The following is an 18,853-nucleotide window of genomic DNA, read 5'->3' on the forward strand; positions in this document are numbered from 1 at the left end:
CCCTTTCAATGAGGTACGTCCTTATACACTTTGACAAAGGAACACATCCTTTTTACAGGGTGTGAGTGGGCCAACTTTCACAGGCACGGGAGCAGCAGAAAGTGTGATATGATATATATATATATATATATATATATATATATATATATATATATATATATACACATACATGGAGCACCCACCTTGAGAAGAACTTGCAGCTTGATGTGAAAACTTTGGTCTTTGTGACCTAATCTGCTGTGGGACGACACTGACGGGTGGCAGATGTTGCGAGGCAGGGGAGACTCCGGAGACACCGGGCAACACTGTTTTGTGCTTTCTAATGAAAAGTTTTTATTGTGTAAAAAGAAAAAAAAACATAAAAGATTTTTTAAATAAATTTGGTATTGCCATAATCGTAATGACCTGCAAAATAAGGTCAACATGTTATGTAAATTGCACAAAGAACACCATTAAAGGGAAACTGACAGGTTGTTCAACGTACTAAACCCAAAACGTTGGGTTATAGTGCAGATGAACAGGAGTAAAACAAGGGATCCCTTACAGAAATTGGTTTAGCTGATTAGAAGTTATGGACCTCTGTTGCAATGTTGCTAAATGTCTGTAGTGCGCAATGAAGGAGGGGATCCAGCTTCTCGAGTTTCCCACCTCCAGTCTATACTGCGCAATGTCCACCCTTCTTATGAATATTTAAAGATTTCCAGCAAAAAAAAAATGTATCCCTATAAGTGTCTGATCGCAGGGGGTCTAAACAGCTGCACCCCCTACCCCCGCGATCTCCCGTAGGGGGCCCAGGCTTAGCCCAAGCTCTACTAGTATAATTGACATTTTGCACCCAGCTTCTCAGCTTGTCAAAACACGGCCCCTTCAATTATTTTTATGGGAGAGGCGGAGACACAGCGTTCATGTCTCTGCCTCTCCCATAGAAACTAATGGAGGGGGCATGTTTTGACCAGCTGATGTGCTGGGTACGAAACGCGCATTAACAGAGCAGAACCGGGGCCCTGTACAGGAGATACCAGGGTTCGAATTGGGGATAGTTTTTTTTTTTTTATGCTGGACATCTTTTTAAAATTTTTCTAGTAATGTGTGAGCCTGCAGCTACGTGAGCGCTCTGTTATTGTAGCATAGTCCAGGGGCCACTCCCTTGCTACATCTCGTTTTACCTCTTTTTACCCGCACTATAACCTAATGTCAGTTCTCCTTTAGCCTCTAGAGGACACAGAGCGTACAGGTACGCCATTGACGACTGGGGACTTAGCACACCAGGACGTACATGTATGTCCTGTGTCCAGCCGCGGTTATGAAGCAAGTGCAGGAGCTGCGCTTGCATCATAGACCGCAGGTCCTGGCTGCTATCAGATATCATGCTGATGTCCGCCATTAACCCCTCAGATACCATAATCGATATTGATCACGGCATCTGTGGCAATGTGGCGGTTTGGGTGGCTGATCTGATTGCCCGGGGCCTGAGGTCTCCTTACCTGCCTCCTGCAGCCTTTATTGGGTTTTCTTCTCTGGTCTGCCTTCAAGCAGACCAGAGCAGTAGATCGCAAATAAAACATTGCAGAAAAAAATTAATAAAAAGTGATCAAAAAGTCCCATGAAAAACAAGAAAGATGCTGATAAAGACTACAGATCACGGTGCAAAAAATGAGCATTCATACAGCCCGTATACAGAAAAATAAAAAAGTTATAGGGGTTCAGAACAGGACAATTTTTAAATAGACTGATTTTGTTCAATAACGTTTGACTTCTTATTAAAGTAGGACAATAATAAAAAAAACTCTATAATTTGGGTATTGTTTCAATCGCATTGAGCTACAGAATAAAGAGAACATGTCATATTTTACCCTAAAGTGTGCTGCGCAAAAACAAAACTCTCCCATAAATTTGCTAAATTTTGGTTTTCTTTTTAACCCCTTCAGGACCAAGCGTTTTTCTGTTTTTGCACTTTCGTTTTTTCCTCCTTACCTTTTAAAAATCATAACCCTTTCAATTTTGCACCTAAAAATCCATATGAGGGCATATTTTTTGCGCCATCAATTCTACTTTGTAATGACATCAGTCATTGTACCCAAAAATCTACGGCGAAACGAAAAAAAAATCATTGTGCGACAAAAATGAAGAAAAAACACCATTTTGTAAATTTTGGGGGCTTCTGTTTCTATGCCGTAGATTTTTCGGTAAAAATGAGACCTTATCTTAATTCTGTAGGTCCATACGATTAAAATGATACCCTACTTATATAGGTTTGATTTTGTCTTACTTTTGGAAAAAATCATAACTACATGCAGGAAAATTAATACATTTAAAATTGTCATCTTCTGACCCCTATAACTTTTTAATTTTTACGTGTACGGGGTGGTATGAGGGCAAATTTCTTTGCGCCGTGATTTGAAGTTTTAATCGGTTCCTTTTTTGATTGCCTTTTTGATCGCTTTATTTTTTTTTATGGTATGAAAAGGACTTTGGAATTTTTTTGCACGTACGCCAAAGACTGTGCGATTTAATTTACAATATATTTTTATAGTTTGGACATTTACGCATGCAGCGATATCATATATGTTTATTTTTATTATGTTTATATATTTTTATATGGAATTTGGGAAAAGGGGGGTGATTTAAACTTTTATTAAGGAAGGGGTTAATGCGTGTGTGTTATTTTTATTTTTTTTTTATTTTTTTTTTTTACACTTTTAGTCCCCTTAGGGGACTTTTAGGAGGAATCATTATTCCTCATACAGATCAATGGGGTTATATACAATCCTATTGATCTGAGTGCTCGCTGGTCCTGCCAGGCTTAATCATTCTGAGCACCGGAGCCGCCGTAGCAGAAGAGGTAAGCCCTCCGGCTACCTCAGCAGTGGATCGGGGGAATCACGGGGGGTCTCAGCAGCGGGCCCCCCGCGATCAGACATCTTATCCCCTATCCTTTGGAAAGGGGATAAGATGTTTTTGCCCGGAATACACGTCCTAAATTTCATTTTGAATAGGTGCAGTTTTTTAAATGGTGTGATTTTTGGGTGTTTATAGTGTACAGGCAACTCAAATCCACTTCAAAACTGAACTGGTCCCTAAAAAGATAATTTTCAGAAATTTTATTCCAAGCCCTCTAATGTCTTGAAAAAGTAAAAGGACATTTAGCAAATGATTTCCACATAAAGTAGACATATTGTACATGTAAATTAATAACTAATTCCTGTGGCTTGAATATCCTTTTTAACATGCATACATTTTCAAATTTAGAATAAAGCTAATATTGTCAAAAGAAACTGACAGGCTGTTCACCCACACTAAACCCAATGTACTGGGTTATACTGCAGGTGAAAAGCTCTAAAAAGAGGGGTTAATATACATCTTCTATTCCTATTGGGCTACTGCCTTTATATGTAAGTGTGAGGTCACTTTTCTCCCTCCCACACATCAGCCACCCCACCCATTGAAGCACAGGTGAGCTGTCTTTAAAGGGGTACTCCGGTGAAAACCTTTTTTCTTTTAAATCAACTGGTGGCAGAAAGTTAAACATATTTGTAAATTACTTCTATTAAAAAATCTTAATCCTTCCAGTACTTATTAGCTGCTGAATGCTACAGAGGAAATTCCTTTCTTTTTGGAACACTGATGACATCACGATCACAGTGCTCTCTGCTGACATCTCTGTCCATTTTAGCAACCATGCATAGCAGATGCATAGCAGATATATGCTAAGAGCAGCATGGTGGCACAGTGGTTAGCACTGCTGTCTTGCAGTGCTGGGGACTTGGGTTCAAATCCCACTAAGGACAACAATAATGAAACGTTATTATTATTATAATAACGTCAGCAGAGAGCACTGTGCTCGTGATGTCATCAGAGAGCATTCCAAAAAGAAAATAATTTCCTCTGTAGTATTCAGCAGCTAATAAGTACAGGAAGGATTAAGATTTTTTAATAGAAGTAATTTACAAATAAGTTTAACTTTCTGCCACCAGTTGATTTAAAAGAAAAAAGGTTTTCACCGGAGTACTCCTTTAATGCTGTGCTGTAAGCAATAGACCAGTGTTTTCTAACACTGGTACAGACACTATATTATGAACTACACTAACTTTACAGCCCCTGTAGCATACTCAAATAAAAAAAAATTCTGGAATACCCCTTTAATGTAAGCCATATATACCCAATATATTGGGTTTAGTTCAGATGAACAGGCTGTCATTTTCTCTTTAAACATTTTGGGAGGGGGTTCTCAAAAAAAACACTAAACATATCAAACAGAATTTACCACTAACATAAAGTTCAATGACCCAGATTTATTAGTCTGTCTGAGACCAAACTAGAGAGATTTTGCCCATAACATCAAATCACAGCTCAGCGGATATGAAAGCTTAACTGTGATTGGTTGTTATGGGCAAAATCTTTCTAGTTTTTGTCTCAGACAGATTGACACAATGGCTGACATTTATCAATCTTAGGATCACTTGTGTAAGTAAAACCACCCTAAATCATTCTCACATAGAGGACTTTACAAATCTGACATGTGTCCTCTTAACCCCTTATGGACGCAGCTCATTTTTACCTTAAGGACGCAGCCCTTTTTTGCAAATCTGACCACTGTCCCTTTAAGCATTAATAACTCTGGGATGCTTTTACTTTTCATTCTGATTCTGAGATAGTTTTCTCGTGACATATTCTACTTTATGTTAGTGGTAAATTTTCAGCGATACTTGCATCATTTCTTGGTCAAAAATTCAAAAATGTGATGAAAATTTTGAAACATTTTTTAACTTTGAAGCTCTCTGCTTATAAGGAAAATGGACATCCCAAATAAATTATATGTTGATTCACATATACAAAATGTTTGCATCATAAAGTTGATATGCTTTTACTTTTGGAAGACATCAGAGGGCTTCAAAGTTCAGCAGCAATTTTTCACAAAGTTTTCTAAATCGGAATTTTACAGGGACCAGTTCAGTTTTAAAGTTAATTTGAAGGGCCTTTATATAATAAATACCCCATAAATGACCCCATTATAAAAACTTCACCCCTCAAAGTATTCAAAATGACATTCAGTAAGTGTGTTAACCCTTTAGGTGTTTCACAGGAATAGCAGCAAAGTGAAGGAGAAAATTCAAAGTCTTCAATTTTTTTACACTCTCATTTTCTTGTAGACCCAGTTTTTGAATTTTTACAAGGGGTAAAAGGAGAGAAATCACCCTAAAATTTGTAACACAATTTCTCTCGAGTAAGGAAATACCTCATATGTGTATGTCAAGTGCACTGTGGGTGCACTAGAGGGCTCATAAGGGAAGGAGCAACAATGAGATTTTGGAGAGTGAGTTTCTCTGAAATGGTTTTTGTGGGGGCATGTCACATTTTGGAAGCCCCTATAGTGCCAGAACAGCAAAAGAACCCCCACATGGCATACTATTTTGGAAACGATACCCCTCAAGGAACGTAACAAGGGAGGGGTCCAGTGAGCCTTAACTAGAGATGAGCAAACTTACAGTAAATTCGATTTGTCACAAACTTCTCAGCTCGGCAGTTGATGACTTATCCTGCATAAATTAATTCAGCTTTCAGGTGCTCTGGTGGGCTGGAAAAGGTGGATACAGTCCTAGGAGACTCTTTCCTAGGAATGTATCCACCTTTTCCAGCCCACGGGAGCACCTGAAAGCTGAACTAATTTATGCAGGATAAGTCATCAACTGCCGAGCTGAGAAGTTCGTGCCGAATCGAATTTACTGTAAGTTCGCTCATCTCTAGCCTTAACACCCCACAGGTGTTTGACGACACTTCGTTAAAGTCGGAAGTGTGACAGAATTTTTTTTCAATTTTTCACTAAAATGCTGGTTTTCCCCCAAATTTTACACTTTTACAAGGGGTAATAGGAGAAAATGCCTTCCAAAATTTGTAACCCCATTTCTTCTGAATATGGAAATACCACATATGTGGATGTAAAGTGCTCTTCGGGGGCGCACTACAATGCTCAGAATAGAAGGAGTCACATTTGGCTTTTGGAGAGAGAATTTGGTTGGCATAGAAGTTGAGGGTCATGTGCATTTACAAAGCCCCCATGGTGCCAGAACAGTAGATCCCCCCCCCCCTTATGTGACCCCATTTTGGAAACTACACCCATCACAGAATGTAATAAGGGGTGCAATGAGCATTTACACCCCACTGGCGTTTGACCGATCTTTGGAACAGTGGGCTGTGCAAATGAAAATTTTTATTTTTCATTTTCACGGACCACTGTTCCAAAAATCTGTCAGACACATATGGGGCGTAAATGCTCACTGTACCCCTTATTACATTACGTGAGGGGTGTAGTTTCCAAAATGGGGTCACAACTCCCAGCATGTACTGATCGACTAAGGGCATGCTGGGCGATGTAGTTATACAACAGCTAGAGGTATGCAACTACAACTCCCAGCATGGTGAAACAGCCTTTTGCTGTTCGTGCATGCTGGAAGTTGTAGTTTTGCAAGATTTAGAGGGCCCCGGTTTAGAAACCACTGCACAGTGGGCTCCAAACTGTAGCCCTCCAGCTGTTGCAAAACTACAAATCCCACCATGCCCAAACCAAAAAAACAGCTTTCTGGGCATGCTGGGAGTTGCAGTTTTGCAACATCTGGAGGGCTACAGTTTAGAGACCACTGTACCGGCTTCCGTAGTCTGCAGGATCGCCTCACACCGCACCAGGGAGAGAATCGCCACCGCCGGTCACACTACAGTTCCCCCGTTCTGCCCTGACCACCATGGGTGGGCAGAATCGAACTTTAACCCCCCCCCCGATCTGCTATTGGTCGGTCGCTTCTGACCGACCAATAGGAGGGGTGGCACCCCTGCCACCTCACTCCTATCCCTTCAGGGGGATCGGGGGTGTCTTGGACATCCCCGATCCCCCTAATTTTCCGGGTCACCGGAGACCCGTATGACCCGGAATCGCCGCAGATCGCTGGTCTGAATTGACTCTCAGTACCCCCCTCTGCAGTCCCCGGCCGGCTAGCGGCAGGGACTGGAATTCCCACGGGCGTACCTGTACGCCCTACGTCCTTAAGGATTCAGGATGCAGGGCGTATGCATACACCCTGCATCCTGAAAAGGTTAAAGGGATTATCCAGGAATCAAAAAACAGAGAGATTTTCTTTCAAAGACCGCTCCCTGTCTGTCTCCAGGTTGGGTGTGGTTCTGCAGCTCAGTTCCATTGAAGTGAATGGAGCCAAGCTGTAATACCACACCCAAAGTGGAGACAGACAGGGAGCGGTCTTTAAAAGAAATGAAGTCTGTTTTTGGATTACTGGATTACCCCTTTAAGGCCAAAATCAGTTTGGTACTGAAGGTGGAAAAGTCCATTTAGAACAAAAATAGCCCCAGTTCTTCATGTAGTGCTGCCAGATTTGTGATTTGGGTCAGCACTCCCTGCAATCCTGTCCCTACTAGTGATGGGGACATATGGCAGGGGCCATATATGAATTTGCGATATTTCGTGAATGGACGAAATGTTTGCGAAATTCGCATATTCGCTAGTTTGTCTCTTTTTTATTTTTTTCCATGCGAAAATTCATAATGAAATTTGCATGCGCAATTGTATCTTTCGCCTATATCTTTCACTATATTCTAAATATTCACAAAATCGCGAATTACCAATATTCGCGGTAAAAATTTGCATTTCGGATATTCGCACTGAACACTAGTCCCTACCTATTTCTTCTCTATGTCTGATGGCCAGGTGGCCCTTTCATTGTAATAGTGGCGCTTTCATTCTTTCCAGTTTTGTCTCCCTCTTCATACACAACATGATGCTGTATCTCTCCTCTCCTTTCTTTATTTACTGTATTATGCTAAATGATTATTTTGAAAGGTTGTACAGACAATGAAAGGGGAACCATAGGGTGCTGGAGGTTGGGATGAGGCCACTTCCCCTAATATTAGGTATTATTAAATTTCTACTATTATCATGATGTGTATGTTAGTGAAACTTTCAATTTCAGCTGTTATTTCTGAATATGTCTTTGCTTCTGACTTGACTAGCTGTTGCTGTTTTTTTTTTCCTTATTTTTTTTTTTTTGTATCATCTAAATGGGGTTGTCCGGCTTAGAAAACTGTATTCTACCTTACCAGGCTTCACTTTTATAATGCTTTTAAATGCAATCAGTATTACACAGACAAACTTTGAAGCCATGTCTTTAGCATTGTAGGTGTCCCCTACCAGCTGGTAAGTAGTGCCCTGGATGGGATCCTGTTCTAGTCTTGCTGTAATCACACCCCCTGAGCTTGATTGGCAGGCTGGGTCACCGCTCTGTTGGAGCATAGCAATGATGTGGGCTGTGCCAGGCTGTCAATCACACTGAGGGGGCGTGATTACAGCCTGAGCAGATGAGATTAGAAGAGAATGGATCCCGCCCAGGGGACTATTTGCGCGCACACACACATTGCGTAGTGACATATCAGTATGAGCCCATGTTTTTTTTTTTTTTTTCCTATCTGAACAGTCTAGAAATTTATCAAGAGAAAGATGTTTGGGTAATATGGGTTAAAAAATATTTGGTGAATTAAACAGCAGCCAAATGAAATTACCTTTTATATAGCTGCAAATGGTAACTTTATATATAACTTTGTAATGTACAAGTATAATCTTAGCTGAGCACATACCCTGTTTCTCTCAACTTTTCCTCCAGGCAAGAAGTCCAGTATCCTATCACACACAGGGGTCAAGTCCTGGGAAATAAAGTGTGGGAACTCGCACATTATTTCCAATCAAGGGCTGGTCCTGCAGGACTTCTGCTAATGGGAACAGCATTCCTGCTGTGGGCAAAGTGCAGGAACTCCGTTCCCATGTGTTCCTGCTGGACTTGAGCCCCTGATCACACATGATGACTGTACTCTACACTTTTCTGGGTGTAGACAGCATGTCACTTTGCAGTGTCACACTCCCTTCTCTTCAGCACTACAGTGTGTGATTATCTCTGATTGGCTGAGGCACACACACCTCCCTCATTTGTATTTATTGCTCTCTGAGAGCAGCTCCTCCTGGCAGCTCACACAGGAAACAGGAAGTGATGGTCTGTGTAGTTTTCTGCAGCTCTTGGCACAAACCAGGAAGTATCTGGATTTTCAAGTGCTGTTTATGAGGGGATATCGGGCCCGATTTTGAAACACATTCGCTTTAAGTATTAAAGTTTTTTTATTTTTACCACTTTTGGCCTGCTATCTCCTTTAATATAAATCCTAAATACATACAGGTTGCTTAATGTCTAGAACTCTATATGTTACTGGCTTATTGACTTTAAAAAGTACAAAGTAAGTAAACTCCTTTTTTCACAGAATAAAAATGTGTGTGTGAAAAAGATATATGCTTTTTTTCCGGAAAAGTAGCAAGTGCAAGATGCCCATCACTCATGGTTTCCGGATCACACAGTGCATTATTTACTGTAGTAGTTTTGTGGAGGCTTTAGGAAATACTGCATTTTTTTTTTATTTAGTTTTTTTATGGCGTTTTTTGTTTTACAGCTAAGAAAATCACTTTTAAAAGCCTTCGGTGCAGTATTTACTATTATATACATAAGCACCAGATAGCAGATGTAGATGGATTCATTCAGAGTAAACATTTAACCTGTGTTCTTGGACTTCTACAAATATGCTGCAAGCTTAGACTCTGTCTAGTACATTATTTCTTCAACTATTGATTTTCTTGCATTTACAACACACTTCTCCATAGCATATAATAGAATGTTTTGAAATGACCTACAGTCCATAAAGTTGTATTTATAAAAGCGGATTTCTGCCACTAATAAATAACCATAAATGTTAGTAAATCTATAATAATCAGCATTTGCCTAGTGAATACAAGCGGCCCATGAGATTGGCACACATGAGAAGTAAGCACTTTCCTGTGCTGCAGTGAGATGAAGTAAGCCTCAGTCATAGGGGGTACACGAGCCAGTCAGTAATGCTAATAGAAGAAGCGCTATCTTGTTTTACACAATGTAAATGGAGTAAGACTATGAGGGTTCTACTGCACTCACACTCAGGTCTACTTGTCTTTAGTACTATGTGCCTGGGTGATAATGAGGACAATTGGTAGTTTTATGTGTGCCATGTATTGCACCAACTATCACACCGCATTCTATCCTCTGGATGGAAAAGTGAGATGGGGTCCAGAACATAGTATGTTAAAGGGGTACTCCGGTGAAAACCTTTTCTTTTAAATCAAATGGCTCCGGAAAGTTAAACAGATTTGTAAATTACTTCTATTAAAAATCTTTATCCTTCCTGTACTTATTAGGTGCTGAATACTACAGAGGAAATTATTTTCTTTTTGGAATGCTCTCTGATGACATCACGAGCACAGTGCTCTCTGGTGACGTTATTATAATAATAATAATAATAAGTCTTTATTTATTTATTGTTGTCCTTAGTGGGATTTGAACCCAAGGCCCAGCACTGCAAGGCAGCAGTGCTAACCACTGAGCCCCCATGCTGCCCTTAGCATACATCTGCTATGCACGGTTGCTAAAATGGACAGAGATGTCAGCAGAGAGCACTGTGCTCGTGATGTCATCAGTGTTCCAAAAAGAAAGGAATTCGGCATTCAGCAGCTAATAAGTACTGGAAGGAATAAGATTTTTTAATAGAAGTAATTTACAAATATGTTTAACCTACTGGCACCAGTTGATTTAAAAGAAAAAAGGTTTTCACCGGAGTACCCTTTAACAGGAGTGTGGTTGGCACGCTTTACAATTAGGCTAGGTTCCCACTGCGGAATCTCCGGGCAGAAAATTTCCGCCTGGAGATTCCGAGTACGGCCAGTGACCGCGCGGACACTGCAGTTTCCAATAGACTGCAATGTGTTCCGCGAGTATTTCCCCCTTAAGAATGAGCAACGCCATTCTTCAGGCAAATATTTGCAAGTGCATTTTCCGTTCACAAATTCCGAAGTGTAAATTTGTGAATGGAAAACCATTCACCATACTATACATTTTAGCAAGCGGAATTTCTGCCTGCAATTTCAAAGCTTAGTGTGAACCTAGCCTTAATGTAGTGTACCACAGCGCTTTACACTGCTCTATTTAAGTAGAGCAGCTGTTCTAATACTAAGTGTATGCTGTAAGAGAGCTACATTACCTTTAAAGAGTACCTGTCATGATCTTGTTAAATTTTATAATCCTCCCAGTTCACTGTCCCCATCATGATAAACCACCCCCTGCCTTTATATTTATTATTTGTTAGTTTTCCGCCTTGATATTGCTCTGTATTTTCTGCTCAGTCAGATTCACAGACTAGTTACCCAGCAGGAGCGACATCATCTGAAGCCATACAGGGGAGAACTTCCTCCCTCACTCTGCTACACACAGCAATTCTGTGTGAGATGAGCTATGACTGGTTAAAGGAGATGTCTGACGCAGACATTTTCTATTCCATCCTGCCCGGGCTGCAAAAAAAGACAAAACAAACTTTCACTTACCTCCATATGTTGCCCTGGAGCTCCGCAACAGCTGATCGGTCAGCCGGGCTGTTTACTTCCTACTTCCTTTAGCCCGGTACGTCACACGGTGCTTCAGCCTATCACCGGCCAAGGCAGGACATCGCTGCGGCCGGAGATAGGCTGAAGCGCCGTTTGACATACCAGGCTAAAGGAAGTAGGAAGCAGACAGCCCGGCTGACCGATCAGCTGTTGCGGAGCTCCAGGGCAACATATGGAGGTAAGTGAAAGTTTGTTTTGTCTTTTTTTGCAGCCCGGGCAGGACGGAATAGAAAGTCTGCACTGGACATCTCCTTTTAAGGCTGCACCTCCCCCTCCCTTATCATTCTAAGCTGCATTTCCTGATTGTGGAGTTCTGCCAGGCCAGCAGGAGTCCAAAGTCTGTGCAAGAGATGGGGGGAGATGTGCTCTAGACAAATAGGGAGACACCTAGTGGCAGCTTTTTTAAACACAAAACATAGAAAACTTCATTTTTTAAAACAAAGTACATTAGAAAGATTTTTTATTTACCATAAGGAGTGCAGTTTTGACAGTGCCCATTTAACAAAATGCATATGGACTTTATAGAGACCTGTCAGAGGACAGTATTGTTGTAATACGGGTGCCGAGACATCACCAAACACCAGTCTATGGCCTGATTGCATTTTCCCTAGTAAAGAAAGGCCGATATGTGCCAAGAGTAGCTGTCATCTTATCTTTTATTGCTTGTGTATTAGTTGTACACTGACATTGATTTCTGAAGAAAGGGATGAGAGGAGAGGGAGGATGCAGTAACTGCCGGCAGCGCATCCGCAGTGTCAAATACGAAGTGTGGGATTCTACCCTTAGGTTATGCATAGCCGTCTATTAGACTCATGCCTGTGCGGTCCTAGCGTCTGCATGTTTATGCCAGCGCCCGCAGTAGTGTGAACATAGCCTTAGGGTGCATTCACATACATGTACAGTATCCTGTGCATATTTGATGCTGCTGATTTTAATGTAAACAAAATGACTGTACAAAGTATCAAATCTGGAAGAAAAAACAAAAGCTAGGATTTCTGACAATAAAATGGAATAAAAAAATTATATTTAAAAGTCCAGTCTGCCCAAAAGTTGTACTGATAAAAACTAAAGATCTTGCCACAAAAAAATTATGTTTCAAATAGCTATGTAGACTGGTACCTAAAAAAGTTACAGGGGCCAGAATAGGGCAATACAAAACTTTTTTTCTTTTCTTTTTAGATTTAAAGGGGATAAATGATAAAAACGCGCGGGGGTTGGGGGGGGGGTTGGGGGGACACCAAGAATAAACCCATTATTTTTGAATGCACTAAAAAAAAACTTAGCCTCAGAGTTAAAAAGAGGCAAAGCTTGATAAAAAAAAAATTGCCTAATATGTATAAAGCTGCATTCACACTGCGGTTGAACCGGATATGGGTAAAAAATTATCCGACCGAGTCACCGTTTGACTCCAGTCAGCTCATTAAAGTAAATGGAGTTCAGCGCTGGTACGGCTGGGGTACGGGAGAGCCCGGTTTTCCTCTCCTCCAGCCGGATCCGGCACCCATAATGTAAAAACGAAGTGTGAATGCAGCCTTAAACAGTGACTCTGGTCGGCTAATTTTTTGCCCCATATTCAGTTTTGTGACCAGACCTAAAACTGTAGTTTACTGCGGTTTTAGGTCCGGTCACAAAACCGGATACGGGCCAGAAATGAGTCGATCGGAGTCACTGTTTGACTCTGGTCGGCTCATTAAAGTAAATTGAGTTCAGCGCTGGTCTGGCTGGGGTGCAGGAGAGTAATGTAAAAACGAAGTGTGAGTGCAGCCTTACTCTGGTTGGCTCATTAAAGTCAATGGAGTTCAGCGCTGGTCTGGCTGGGGTGCAGGAGAGTAATGTAAAAACGAAGTGTGAGTGCAGCCTTACTCCGGTTGGCTCATTAAAGTCAATGGAGTTCAGCGCTGGTCTGGCTGGGGTGCAGGAGAGTAATGTAAAAACGAAGTGTGAATGCAGCCTTACTCCGGTCGGCTCATTAAAGTCAATGGAGCTTGGCGCCGTTCCAGCTGGGGTACAGGAGAGCACCGGTTTCCCTTCCCCCCAGCCGTACGCTCCAACCGCAGTGTGAATGCAGCCTAAGCCAAAACAGGAAAAACTAGAAAACAGTCGCCAATAGTTTTCCGTACTTAGGACAGTTGATAAAAAACACATGTCCATTATCAAGTTGTGTATTTATATACTTTGGTATCCTGGAGTGTTTTTATTTTATTTACTTAATAGTGGCAAAACTAACATTTCCCTGTTTGGGCATGCTTTACAACATCTGAGTGCTACAGTTCGGAGACATGGCTGTCTGGGCATGCTGGGAGTTGTAGTTTTACAACATCTGAGTGCTACAGTTTGGAGACTTGGCTGTCCGGGCATGCTGGGAGTTGTAGTTATACAACATCTGAGTGCTACAGTTTGGAGACTTGGCTGTCCGGGCATGCTGGGAGTTGTAGTTATACAACATCTGAGTGCTACAGTTCGGAGACATGGCTGTCTGGGCATGCTGGGAGTTGTAGTTTTACAACATCTTAAGGCCACAGTTTGGAGACTTGGCTGTCCGGGCATGCTGGGAGTTGTAGTTATACAACATCTGAGTGCTACAGTTTGGAGACTTGGCTGTCCGGGCATGCTGGGAGTTGTAGTTTTACAATATCTGAAGGCCACAGTCTGGAGACTTGGCTGTCCGGGCATGCTGGGAGTTGTAGTTTTACAATATCTGAAGGCCACAGTCTGGAGACTTGGCTGTCCTGGCATGCTGGGAGTTGTAGTTTTACAATATCTGAAGGCCACAGTCTGGAGACTTGGCTGTCCGGGCATGCTGGGAGTTGTAGTTATACAACATCTGAGTGCTACAGTTTGGAGACTTGGCTGTCCGGGCATGCTGGGAGTTGTAGTTTTACAACATCTGGAGACCAATGTAAATAGAAAGCTACACCATGTATTTGTAATGTGTCTGCCAAAGCGGTGGCTTTCCAGCTTTTGCCAAACTACACTTCCCATTGTCCTGACATCCTTTAGTGTATGCCGGGCATTGTAGTTCTACAAAAGCTCGGGAAAACACCAACTCTATGCTGTTTTACAGAAAACCCGTTGTTTTGTTGCCTATAGCAACCATTTAGAACGCTGCTTTATTTGTTAAAATGTTGCTGAAGAATAAAAGGCGCTCGGTGATTGGCTGGTTTCCTGGCACTACAGATGACGTCTTGTCCCTTAGCAGTGGATGAGATAGAATCCGTTATGGATACAGCGGCACTTCCTGTGTGTGAGGCGGAAGGATCGCGCTCGGAGCATTCAGCAGTGTAGTGAGCGGTTCCTGTAGCCTGCGGAAGGATCTGCCGTGTCCCCTCCCCTTGCACACACGCACTGTGTCTCTGTATCCCCGCTTCCTCCTCTGTGCTGCTGCTGCTGTGACTCAATGTGAAGCACAAGCTCCGGGATAAATATGGCGACGTCGCTGCACGAAGGACCGACCAACCAGCTGGATCTGCTCATCAGAGCCGGTAACGCCAGCGCTGGGCATGCATGCATTACAGGGGAGGGATGCCCGGATCGCGAGCAGCGCTAGTGAGCATGCACCGCCTGCCCCGGCCCAGTGTGCAGGGCACTGGCTGGGATGGAAGGGGGTGGGATGCAGCTGCGCACGTTGCAGGCAGTGATGGAGGACGGGGTAGGAAGTGATCACCTTGGCTGGGTACAGGGATCGGGGCTGAGGACGTGGAGGCCGTGCTGCTCCTGTGCAGGGAACCAGGAAGTGTGTGTGTGCTGCCACGCTGTCTGCTCCTTGTCACTGTGCACACCAGCCGGCAGTGCGGTTCTTGTACACACATGTCCTACAGATGGCTAGTATATGCAGAAGGTCAGGAGCGGCTCCTGTCTGCTGTATGATCCGGACCCTGCACCGGGGGAGCTCAGAAACTCACACATTGGCCCCGATTGTGTATCAGTGACATGCTGCGGTAGTAGTGCGGCTGCCAGGGATCAACACATGCGGCTTCTCGTGTTCACTTATAGGACTATTTTTTTTATTTTTATTCTTTTAATCTTTTTTTTTTACGTAACCTTAAAAAAAAAAAATAAAAAAAAATCCCGTTCATAGCGGAAGCGCAGAGATCAAACGGGCAGGAGGGTCGGGTGATGGACAGCTGCTGGCGGCCAATCCGCGCTCGGGGATGGTTCGAAATCTGAGCGCTAACCAATGAGTAGGCAGGAGAGAGGGTGGGCCGCGGGCCAATGGGCGCTCAGGGCGGCTTTGATTGGCAGCGGAGGGTGAGCTCACAATGCGGATGGAATTGGAGGGAAGAGGAGAGATGTAAACACGGAAGTGAGGGGCGGGGCTTCAGCACCTGGGACGCTGCGGCTTGTTAGACACATGAAGGCTGCCCCGGAGTCTGTGAGGCTGCGGCTCTTTTCAGCACCACGTCTACCCTCTAGCTCTGGTTTTCAACCATTGTTCCTCCAGCTGTTGCAAAACTACAACTCCTAGCATGCCCGGACAGCCGAAGGCTGTCCGGGCATGCTGGGAGTTGTAGTTTTGCAACAGCTGGAGGCACACTGTTTGGGAAAACACTGCTGTATCAACTCAGTGTGTGAGAAACGATCATAGAAAACTACCAGTTACTGCTGAGGGAGATCTGTCTTTCAACCTACATCCCTGTTCACATTTCTGTATCTTGTGTCCAAGCAGTATATATATATATATATATATATATATATATATATATATATATATATATATATATATATCTCTGTGTAATGGGTTATACCATCAGTAGAGTTGTGGGAAAGTAGCTTCGTGTCCCCCCTAATAAGGTGTCTGTGATAATGTGGTCCACATAAAACAATAAAATGTTATGTTTCACGTGTGTGGATTTTGATCAGTCTAGCTGCAGTAGGAGCAAAAAATGAAATGATGCTAGACCTAGAGCTGCATTATAGTAGATCATAGTGGTAAACGGGCCCTATAACCGAAACAATGCTCGTTGAGATGGGAATACCCCATAAGCGAATGTTCACACGTACAGGATCTGCCGCATATTTTGTGTAGCTGATTGTGCTACCCAATAACTTCAATGAGAAGCAAAAGCAGCTGCAGAAAATATGCAGCAGATCCTGTACGTGTGAATGTACCCTCACAGGTGCATTTTTTTTTTCTGCTGCAGATTTTGCTACCCATTGGAAGTCCATGGGCGACAGATCTGCTGCTAAAATGTGCATGTGTGATCATACCCTTAGGGTGTAGACACACGTACAGGATCCTGTGCATATTTGATGCGCAGGATTTGTATCTGCAGATTTTAATGTAAACTAAATGACTGAACACAGCTTTAAATGCTGCGCAGGATACTGAATGAGTGAATAGACTCTTAAAGGGGTACTCCGGCCCGGAGACATCTTATCCCCTATCCAAAGGATAGGGGATAAGATGTCTCACCGCTGGGGGAACTTGCCATGTAAATGATTTATATACAACTAACATGACTGGGCAGTTTGACAGGTACTCAATGTATGACACCTTTTTGGATATTAAAGGAAATCTATCACCAGTGTCATTTGCACTAATCTGTTTGTAGTGACCAACTGTTTCGGTACCAACAGGTAGTGCAGGTGACACTGATGACAATGGTACTTACCTTGTCCCCTTCCATGCAGGGGATCTCCGGTAATCTTGTCCGTTTGCTCCAGCTCTGGGCTGGCTTGGAGCATGGGCTGGCTTGGAGCATGGGCGGAGCTTAGTGACATCACCGCTGCTGTTCTCTAGCAGCGGGACGCAGCAGCAGTGATGTCATTAAGCTCCGCCCATGCTCCAAGCTGCTGCTGCTCTCTGCTGGGTCTCGCAGCAGCGGTGACGTCACTAAGCTCCGCCCGTGCCCCAAGCCGGGTGCCCGTTGCTGGAGCTAAAGGACAGGATTACCGAAGATCCCTGCCATGGAACGGGACAAGGTAAGTACCGTTGTCATCAATGGCACCTGCACTACCTGTTGGTACCGACAGGCTAGTGCAGATAACACTGGTGACGGATTTCCTTTAAGTAATAGGTGGGCTTTGATTAGAGATGAGCGAACTTACAGTAAATTCGATTCGTCACGAACTTCTCGGCTCGGCAGTTGAGGACTTTTCCTGCGTAAATTAGTTCAGCCTTCAGGTGCTCCCCTTGGGCTGGAAAAGGTGGATACAGTCATAGGAAAGAGTCTCCTAGGACTGTATCCACCTTTTCCAGCCCACGGGAGCACCTGAAAGCTGAACTAATTTATGCAGGAAAAGACATCAACTGCCGAGCTGAGAAGTTTGTGACGAATCGAATTTACTGTAAATTCGCTCATCTCTAGCTTTGATGTTGTCACCAGTCATTTAAGACTTGTTTTTGTTGTATGGATACCTTGTCATTGGCTGCCTAGCGTTGAGGGGAGCTGACCACGTTCATATACGCAGGTTTATGTGGATTACACCTAGGCTAGTAAAATATTACTGTTATTAAACAACGTTTGACATGTCTGATCATCGCACCAGGTCTCACACCTGGGACCCAGTGCGATCGTGTGTTATTAGCGGGGGAACTGAGTGGGATTGCGCTCCCCTTCCTAACTGGCCGTGAGATCCGTCCATTTCTCTGCATAGACTTTTATGGACGGATCCCTCAGCCGGCCGGCTGCCCGCTTCCCGGCTAATAATTTGCGATCATAGCAGGTCTCAGGAGTGAGACCCGGTGCAATCAAAAACTTCTGACATGTCTGATAGATATGGCAAAAGTTCTGTTTAATGACAGTAAGGATTTAAAGCGTGTCTCTAATGAAAATTTGACAAATGACTCGTGCAACACGCTGCATGACATCTTTCAAATTCGGCGCCTCCCAGCTTGGGGTATGTCCCTATACTGTCTGTGACTACAGTCAAAGCTGACTCTGTCAGACATTGCCAGGACACAACCCCAGCTGGCAACGCCCAGTTGACACTAAGCTATTAGAGATGGACCAGAATTGCTATTTGATGAGAATAGACAGGTCCAGAGAGACCACAGGTCCGCTGTATTTTCATTACTGTAGATGCTCCTTTAGGACTATCCTCAATGGTCTAGCTCAGTGTTTCCCAACCAGCGTGCCTCCAGCTGTTGCAAAACTACAATTCCCAGCATGCCTGGACAGCCAACGATCTATCTAATCAACTCCAGGGACTGCTGCTGTGTGTTTCCTTCTCCCATTGAGGTATATATTAGAGATGAGCGAATTTACAGTAAATTCGATTCGTCACGAACTTCTCGGCTCGGCAGTTGATGACTTTTCCTGCATAAATTAGTTCAGCTTTCAGGTGCTCCCGTGGGATGGAAAAGGTGGATACAGTCCTAGGAGACTCTTTCCTAGGACTGTATCC

At 43.3% G+C, this 18,853-nt stretch overlaps 1 protein-coding gene across 9 annotated transcripts in view; it reads left to right on the forward strand.

The window, feature by feature from the left end:
- The window catches only part of ELF2 (E74 like ETS transcription factor 2), a 100,635-nt gene that overhangs the window by 53,674 nt on the left and 28,108 nt on the right, over nt 1-18,853 (forward strand). For 2 of the 9 annotated variants that reach the window (XM_056563247.1, XM_056563252.1), the window contains exon 1: nt 14,698-14,988. The exons of 6 other annotated variants lie outside the window; for them this stretch is intronic. In XM_056563247.1, the coding sequence (XP_056419222.1) occupies nt 14,931-14,988 (58 nt within the window). In that variant the 5' untranslated portion in view covers nt 14,698-14,930. Of the gene's footprint in view, nt 1-14,697; nt 14,989-18,853 lie in introns of those variants that run through there. One more of the 9 variants, XM_056563246.1, reaches the window with a different exon arrangement.

The sequence above is a fragment of the Hyla sarda genome, chromosome 1, assembly GCF_029499605.1.
Source record: "Hyla sarda isolate aHylSar1 chromosome 1, aHylSar1.hap1, whole genome shotgun sequence".
Classification (NCBI taxonomy): Eukaryota; Metazoa; Chordata; class Amphibia; order Anura; family Hylidae; genus Hyla; species Hyla sarda.